This window comes from Struthio camelus, chromosome W (assembly GCF_040807025.1).
Source record: "Struthio camelus isolate bStrCam1 chromosome W, bStrCam1.hap1, whole genome shotgun sequence".
NCBI lineage: Eukaryota > Metazoa > Chordata > Aves > Struthioniformes > Struthionidae > Struthio > Struthio camelus.
In genome coordinates this window covers 13,092,922-13,102,079 of record NC_090981.1, presented here as the reverse complement: position 1 = coordinate 13,102,079, position 9,158 = coordinate 13,092,922, and the positions used below count along the sequence as shown (strand labels likewise).

The 9,158-nt window shown below is 43.8% G+C and overlaps 1 protein-coding gene across 1 annotated transcript; it reads right to left on the bottom strand.

Moving 5' to 3' along the window:
• Positions 1–167: 167 nt before the first annotated feature.
• Positions 168–8,435, bottom strand: LOC104139665 (zinc finger protein 367). Its single transcript, XM_068925949.1, has 5 exons — positions 7,636–8,435; positions 6,279–6,429; positions 3,688–3,807; positions 3,108–3,246; positions 168–2,676 (listed from the first exon to the last, which is right to left on the bottom strand). The coding sequence occupies exons 1-5, from the start codon at positions 7,990–7,992 to the stop codon at positions 2,442–2,444; spliced, it is 1,002 nt and encodes a 333-aa protein (XP_068782050.1). The 5' UTR covers positions 7,993–8,435; the 3' UTR covers positions 168–2,441.
• Positions 8,436–9,158: the final 723 nt, after the last annotated feature.

Here is a 9,158-nt window from a genome sequence, read left to right as displayed (position 1 = left end):
ATTTTGTCAAAGAACTCAAAAGAATTGGCCTCTGAACATGCTTTAAAAGGTTAACCTGTAAGTGTGTCAAATTCCAGCAAACAGGAAAAATAAATACCTTTGTTATGTGTCAGATTGATAGGATTATAGAAATAAGAGTAGAAGAATTAAACACCACACACATATGCTAAACTTGAAAATTAAACCAACTTTTTATTCAAAGCGCCTATTAAAATGACAGCATATTTACTCTTCTGCTAAGCCATGCCAAACTACAACTTAATCTTATGAAGCATAGAACACTTCAAGATATGTAATCACTTTTTACTAAAACAAAAAGCAGTCTTCCACATCTCAATTCTTTTACTTGGTATTTTACACCAAACATGTCACTTAGACAAAACTGCTTGAGCTGTCTGAATTTTGTCTACAGCTAGGTAGCATTCAGTGTACTTGTCATACTAGATGACTATTCTGCAAGTTGTCCAAAGTATTACAGCTGATTGGGAAGATCAATTTATTGAAATATTACTCAGAAGCAATTCTGAGTTATGATTCAGAAGTACAACAGATTAATGCTCAGGGCTTATTTTAGGATCAGACTATTTGTATGTAGCCAGTTGAATGGTCAAAATAAAAGTTCTAAACTGACATCCATCAATTGCCAGGCAGTTTTATGTAGGCTAAGAAGCCCAGAATGATTAAAGTGTTTTGTTTCCTTAAGCCCAAAAGGCTTGAAAGAGAAACAAATAAGCCTGAGGTCAGCTAAATTTAGGAACTGAAAACAAGAATTAAACCGTATCATTGGTGCAGAACTAATTACATTTGATGAAGGTATTTTTAAAAAAATTATCTGATTACTCTCTAGTTAAGTGCATCAATACATGATTTTAAACAAACTGGGTTAATACAATTTTCTACCACAGCAGGTATCAATTATCAGAGAACATAATCCAACAGTTACAGTTTCTGCTGTAAAATTAGACTACATTTCTTAAACAGCTGTATGCATCTAGTCAGTCTAGATCAAGTAATTGAACAATTTTTTCCTCTTGATTAAGCAAGAGGGAAAGTGGCTTCCCTTCTCATCTGAATTTCCTGACCTTCAATGAGAGGGAGGAGTTAAGAGCAAGCAGGTCAGTAAATATGAATTATTAACATCCCTAAAGCAGTAGCTCAAATGAAAAAAAAATTGAAAACAAAATTTGTTAGCATATTTGGAATCTCTGGTTGCCTTCCAAACAAAATACAGAAAAAAAAATCACGTTGAGACAACAGTATTTAAAAGTACATAATATTCATGAGGTGACAAGATATCCTTTAAACATTTTCTATCTGCATCTGAGAGTACTAGGCAGTGTTCTGCAACTTCATTTATTTGGGAAATATATAAAATCACACAGTTAACACATTTGCAACTACCTTTGGAAGCCTATTTTCTAGTTGTATAGTGAATACTTTTCTGCAGTGTTTAATTGATAGCTGTGCTACAGTTAGTGAACACAAAATTGGCACGTTATCCTGAAGCAAAGCAGTAAAGTGGCTTTATGCACAGAAAGTATGGAGGCTTCTATTTGCTAATAATCATATAAAAGCAACTTAGTGTTTGCTAATAAGAGATCTAAAATAGTTTACTACAAATCAATACCACCCTGTAAATACCCCCTTTATTAACAAAAACAAGTGCCAAATCATTACAGGGTCCAAAAATATCTGAAAAAAATATTACCAATTGTTTACCTTTGCCTAGACTTTGCAAGACTAATCATTTTCAGATAAACTCAATGTGCAAAGGTTCCTAACATCATACGTTAGGAATAACAAGTGCTACTCAAACCAAGAGATTCTGCTGAGATCAAATCAAAAAAAAAAAAAAAAAACACATACCTTGAGTAGTCACAGTGAAGATCCTGAACTATCTTACAATTTCCTGCATGAAGCAGTTTCTTCCCCTCTACAAGTTGAGATATCTAAGCTTTGTCTTTCTGCCAAGTGTTACTAGGTAAAAATATACTGACATTAGAAAACATGGTTCCATCGCTGCTTACAGTATTTTCAGTTCTACCACTTAATATAATTTTACTTAAATAGTCAGATAAATACTTTTCCTTTTGTCAGCCTTCTTTGGCTGCACGTACCATTCTGCTAACCACAAACACCGTGTTCAGAAAGTGCTTCCTGTGAAAACTGCTTCAAATAAATGAGTTAACCTTGCAAAAATCTAACTTCCCACAACAGTCCCATATTTACAAAATACTTAAAAACTTTACATCTGTCTTTTACCTTACAAAAAGTGCAATTCTCTCACCCCATGTTATGAGGCAACAACATTCTTCATAAATTCTACAGAATAGCAGCCTATAATAAGCAAATAAGGTGCTTAGCTTATGCCCAGGATCTAACTGGTTAAGTACCACCAGGAAGTACATTTTGTATAGGCAGACTCCGTTCCTATGCTACTGTCACAGTGGTGCCACAGCTAGGTTTGCAAGCTCAATGAGAGCCAATGCACCATGCATGCGTTCACGCTGTTCCTGGAGGCGGCGGCGGCGAGCAGCTGAATGAGCGCTGTTTTTGTCTTCATCATCTTCTTCATCAGACTGAAGATATTCCATCGGGTCCTGCTGTTCCTGATCCGTTTTCTGGATTGCTTTACTTTTCAAAGCAGGAGCACGCTGTTCTCTGGTCTCCCAGTATCTACAAATCAAAGGTGGAGAACACTTTTAAATTATGTACAACTCATGCACCAACTATCATTCAAAGCTGGCACAAACCTCCCAAGTACTGTGAGTAGTCACTACATTTGGTTTTATCTTTCAACCCTTATATGGGGGTATTTAAGCTGTCAGAAGCCTCCTTTGCTCAGCATTTTTAGCAGGTTCTCTTCAAGCAAAGAGCAGTTAAGTGAAGAAGGAAAAACAGATGAGAAAAAGCCCCACAAGGAACTTTATCTTAACCAGGAGTCAGCACTTCTAAAAGAAAAGGCAAGGCTAAGCTGAACCATGCTAAGGAATAGCTAGTTTTGGTTTATTAGGGTTTTTTTGCCCCTAAAAATAAGCCACAGAGTGGCTTTCTAAGGCCACTCTGTTAAGACTTTAGAGAGAGATCACACCATAAGGGGAACTTACTTTGCTAGCCACTCAGCCACAGCTTTGTTGTCAGCCGTCTGTTTTTTACTCAGTCTGTCTGTGAGTTCTTCCCTCTTCAGCCGGGCATAGGGATGCTTGGGGCAGTGACGGTTTGCATGCGTGAATCTGCTTAAACAGCCTTAAAAAAAAAAAAAACCCAAAACACACCACACACACACACACAAAATACCAATGGACAACATATTAAGGAAAGCAGTCAAACAACATGCAAGTCTAATATCTGTGGGATGAAGATGCTGCTGAATAACCTTCCGCACTCCACAAAAACCTGGATTCAGTTGAGAACAGCATGCCCAACTTGCATGCCCATACCACGCCCAATCATTTTTTTACATTGGTATCAACTGAGGCAATTACTGACAACCTGCTTATGTAAAGTATGCAATTCTTACATATAAGTTTGTGTGACTATGCATGGCTCCTCCCTTCCTTAGGTGCTCCTCCAAAGTTAAGATCCAAAGCTTTTATGCAGAGTGCTGCCACATGAGCACACATACATACCCAGTACTAGACTGACCCTAACTCTGAATGTGGAAAAGGTTATTCCCCGATGGCTCACCATTCTCAGAGCAGACGAAAGGCTTTTCTCCTGTGTGAAGACGCTGGTGAGTTTTGAGCTGCCCGCTCTGAACAAAGGCTTTCCCGCAATCTGGGTAGTCACACAAATAAGGCCTCTCACCTTACAAATAATAACAGAACAGATTTGTGACAGCTGAATATGAAAGAAGAGTCATAGTATCCCGTGGTGGTCCTTGGCTTGAGACTTACACAAGCAAGCTCTCCTGTTACTCCCCTCGAACGCTTACATCTACTTTAAAAGCCTTAGTATACCAGACAGAGATCCACTTTTACCTCAAATGGATATTTATGTCAAAGTACATATTAAATGGTACTGGATTTTTCCTAGAGAAATAACAAAGTGTTTGCCTTATTATATTTTCCAATTTAAGCAGAACGCCTTGCACACCATTACCTAAGCTTTGTCCCATGAAACTAAGCACACGTAGAGCAAGAAATATATGAAGTGAAATGAGTAAACAGATGAAATCTCTAACTTCAGTACTAGATCTACACTCAAAGTCAGCTTCTGGTGGGTTGAAGTGGAAGATAACCCTAGAAGACATAAAAAGGATGGGCTGAAGGCAATGCAGAAAATGATAGGCCTCACTTTTTCCCCCCCTCTCTGAGAAGAATGGACTTTCCTCCATGTCACTATCAAGATTTTTTTTTTTTTGACTGCAGTAAAAATTTGGGTGAGGCAGAAAGAGCGCTACAACAACTGCAAATGAGATGTGCAATGGTTCTTTGTCAAGAAGCCATCCTTAGTTCTGTTTATTTGGACAGGGGATGCAGTGGCAAGTAATGCTACACACTGTTCTCTACCTTTGAAAACTTTAAGAAAACTTAATAGTGTACAGGTTTCCTGTAAGGCTGCAGAACTACAGTCATGGCAGCATCTCAGCATTTTTGGTATAACGAATTACAGTTTGAGAGAAGAGAAGAATTTGGTAATGCTTTTCCCTCTGAGCATTGCATCCTGCCCTTCAGAGAGTCTAAGCCCTCAATCTTTCATGATAGTAAGATTTTATTTTAAGAAGAACTTTTTTGATGTAAATCTTTCCTAAAGCATTGGGATAGCAACAAATAATAGTTATAAAACTTACGTAGAATGAAACATACACAGTATATCATATATGTAGCATCCTACAGTAGGACAGGTTATAGGTAGAACAAGATTACAACAAGTAATATAACTCAAGTTACAACCAGATACATTTTATCATTAATGTAAGTTGAACTAGGGCAATAACAGAGGTCAATAATACAGGAATGTAAAACATTTCAAAGAGTCCAATAAAATTCTCTAAGAAGATGCTTCACCAAAAAAAAAAAAATCCAACCAAAAAAAAACGCACCAACCAACCAAAAAAAAAAAAAAACGCACCAAGCAGGATAAACAGAGGTAGGAAGAGAAACTTATTCCAGACTCGAGCCAAGAGAGCTTTCTTGGGCCAACCATCAAGGAGGACTTCCCTATGCAAACTAACAACAGGAATGGGAAGAACAGAGAGAGCAGGTATCTCCTCCCTGTCTCTCAAGAAAGTATTATTGGGTGCATGCTTGCAAAGGTGTCCCATGCTACCACTCTTCAGGAAGGACAACTGAAAGAGGGTGACGCTAACTTACTAAGTTAGCAGAGTAACACCAGGGTGAATTCTGCTCAGTTAAGCAGTCCATGTTTCAACACATAATTCAAGCAAGTGAAATAAAAACATCTTTTGACTAGAAAGCATGAAGAAACTAGCCTTTAATATTAGTATCCACAGTCTTGTCTTATTTCAGTCAGAAAAAAGATCACAGGAAGCAAGCTTTTTGATTTTTTATGTCTATGATAGTTCACACTTTATTGCAAAATACAGTCTTGTTAGAATGTAAAGAAAAAAATATGTATTTGGTATAAAAAAAAATCTCCCTTTCAGTTCAAGCTCAACTGGACATTGAGTAAGTTGATACTGCATTTTAACTGAACTATGATTTGCTTTCTAGAGTTGCTTTATATTTACAGTTTGGTAAATTAAAGCAATCACCTCCAGCCCAGAAAATACATTCTAAATAAGGAAGTGGTAGACAACTGGACAGCGATTTTAAGCATTTGAAGTCTTTTCTCAACATTTAAGCTACACTTTTAAGGTATTACATTATCTTAAGTAGTAACTGGCAAACTTGGACATGTTCTCCTCTTACAGATACTCTTCAATTACTGTGAAAACTACACAAACATGCAGGAAACTGGCTCTCACTCACATGGAGCAGGCAGTCAGAACGAAAAATACTGTTGAGTGCAAAACACAAGCTTAGGAAAAATTTTTCCTCCTTCTAAGTAAATATCTGACAATAGCAGATAAAATATTTACACTTTGCCTTAGCCCAAATTGCTGCTACAGTTACCCAGTTGACAAAAGAAGTTACACAAAGACTTCATTCCCCCCCCCCCCCAAATTGCACTAACATGCCTTAGGAGAAGAGTATGATTAATTTAACAATTAAGCTAAAATATTAACTGGTTGAGGGTTCCCCCCCCCCTTCCCATGCTCTTTGTAAGTTTTTTATACCAGCTAGTCACATCTTCCTTTTAGCCTCTTCACTTACCAGTATGAGTTCGTTTGTGTGCCTGCAGCGATTTCTCTCGTGGAAACACCCTGTTGCAGATATTACAACGTATTCTGCTAGAAGAATGCTCTCCTTCATTTATTAGGTCACGAACTGTGTCTGCTCTTGGTCGGCCACGTCTTATCCCATCCTGTATTAAAATAATTAAGAAACTGAAGTATCATGCTTCTCCATGTAAGTAATTTAACAAAAAAAAATCTTTTATAGGCAGCAACAACTTTCCCTGCAGGAAGTAAGTTAACAATTCAACAGAAGAGTGGCATAAGAATTCTCCCAGTTTAGTTGTTAAACCTAGTTTATTAGACACCCAAACAATCACATATTTCTGAACAACTAGTCTATCACAGATAGAAAAAAGCAAGATTCAGAGTGCTACAACTTAAACGCAGTTTCTGAAAAACATAAAGCAATACAAATACTCTTACATAAGCTCAACAAAATTGAGGGGCCTGCTAAAATAACACACAGGAGACCACAAGCTTTTTTCATGGAAGACCTTGTCACAGGAATAACACATTTAGCATTATCCCAAAAATATTATTTTGCACAGCCATAACGTAGATTTGCCCCAAAGATCGGTAAAACAGCAGAGCTGTACAAACTTAAGTCTGAACTTCCCTAACAATAGAGCTTATGACTCAAAGGAATCACCAGATGGCAGTATTAGTTTAAGTTTTCTCCCCCCGACATGTGCCTTCGAAGGCAGTGCCTTCTTGTTGTGCTGTTTGGAGTTAACTCCCTGAGTTACTATAGTAACTTCTAGAGGCAGCAGAACAGCCCCGAGACAGTCGGGCGGAGGTGTCCGGGATATCAGCACTAAGGACAAGCCCTGCCCCAGCGCTGTCCAACTATGTTTCATGGACTGGTAAAAACAGCATGAACAGAACGAGTCACACAGCCCCGGCACCACTGCCTCCTCCTGGCACTGGCTACAAAAGGACGGACAGTATCACAACAAGACGGTTTCTCGCCCTTGGTTAGGTACACTGCTGTCCACCGAGGGAGCGCTGCCCGCGCCGACGGGCCCAGCCGCCCCCCCGGGCCGTGGCGGGTCGCCGCCCCCCCCGGCGCGCGCAAGCCGTTAGGGGCCGCTCGCCCCTCCCCCGCCCGGGCGCGCTCCGTCCCGCGGGTAGGGCCCAGCTCCCGCGCGTGGCGTCACCGGAGCGCGCGCGCGCGCCCCGCACCCGGAAGTGACTTCACATTAAACCTCCGGGAGAAGTTAGGCGCGGAGGGGAGGGGGAAGGGCGGGCGCGTGCGTCTCCCCCCCCCCCCCCCCCCCGGTTGCCGCGCTCGGGCGCCCCGTTCCCCCAGCCGCGCCCGGCCCCGCCGCGCTCACCTTCAGGTGGCCGCCGCTGCTGCTGCTACTATCCGGGCTGCCCACCTCCTCGTCCTCCCCGCCGGAGGCTCCGGCTGCGCCGACCCGGGGCGGCGGGGCGGGCGAGACGGCGGCGGCGACGACAGGGCCGTCGGGGCTGAGTGTCACATTGTGCGCGTTCTCGCCCCAGCGCCAGGGGTATACCATGAAGTCGCTGAAACCGGGGCTGATGGGAACGGGTGCGGCGGGCGCCGGCTCCTCGCCGCCCCCCCGAGAGGACGGCTTGATCGGAGTGGTTTTGATAACAGACACCAGGACACGCTTCGGGGAGTCCTGGCAAAAGATGACCGGGGGGCCTGGCGGCGGCCGCTCCGCCATCGCCGCCCCCTCGCAGGTGCTGGCACGGGGAAGGAGGAGGAAGCTCTGTAGCAGCTCAGCCCCGCTTTCCGCGTCCCGGGGAGGGAAGATGAGGCACGGGGATCCTGTCGCCCCCCAGGGCTGCTTCAGCTGCTCATCACCGGGAACAGCAGCTCCTCACGGGGTCTCGGTGCCTACCCCTCTCCCCAGCCACCACCGAGCCGATCCGCAGAGTCAACAGCGGCCACCAGCTACAGCGACGGCCGAGGCGAAGTAGCCACAACCACCTCGCAGCTTTCCGAAGCAGCGCCAGCTCCCACTTGCGGCCTACGGCAGCGCCCGAGAAGGGACTGCCACCGTCGCGGCCCCTCCGCGCCCACAGCCCAAGCCAAGCCAAGCCAAGCCCTGGCTTTTCCCGCGTTACATTTCGCGCCTGGGCGTTACCAATCACCGAACCCGGCACTGGCGTCACAGAACAGCAGTTTCCGCTAGCCAACCACGCGGGGAGAAAGGAGAGGCCACGCCCACGGGGGCGGGGCTCGGCTTCACTCCTGCCGCCCTATTGGCCAGGCGCCTGTCCGACCGGCGGAATTCGAAACTGACTGGGCTCGCGGGCTGCGGGTGGGTGCTCCGCCCGTCTCCCATTCGCTTCCTCTCAGGGGGCGCTGCCTGGCTGCTGATTGGCCCACCGTGGTGGGGGGTGGGGCCAGCCCGCCCGCTCGAGCTTGGCGTGTGCTGTTGTTGTTTCGCCTCCTGGGCCAATCGCGGTGGTGGGGGCTGCAGGCCCTGGCGCGCCCGGCTCGCGGCGCGGCGCGTCACGTGCGGGGTTTAAAGGGGCGGCTGCGGTGGGAGGAAGAGACCCTACATGTGGCGGGCCCCCATCCGCGGGTAGGGGCTGTGTCATTTCACAGAATCACTTTTAAAATCCTTTTAAAATCTGATTACTTGAAATAAAAAAAAATGCTTTGGCTTTATCAGATACAATGGTACTTCATTTATCTTATGCTGTGTTTGCATATTTTGTTAAACAGTAAAGCTCACTAATATAATGCAGGAGGGCATTTCTTTTGGCATTTGGTTCAGGCCTTTTAACATGAAGATAACTAGTAATAGTAAGCTAACATTGTACTTTTTGCCTCACCATCCTATCATCATAGCAATTTGTACTGAGTAGTTACAGATTATGA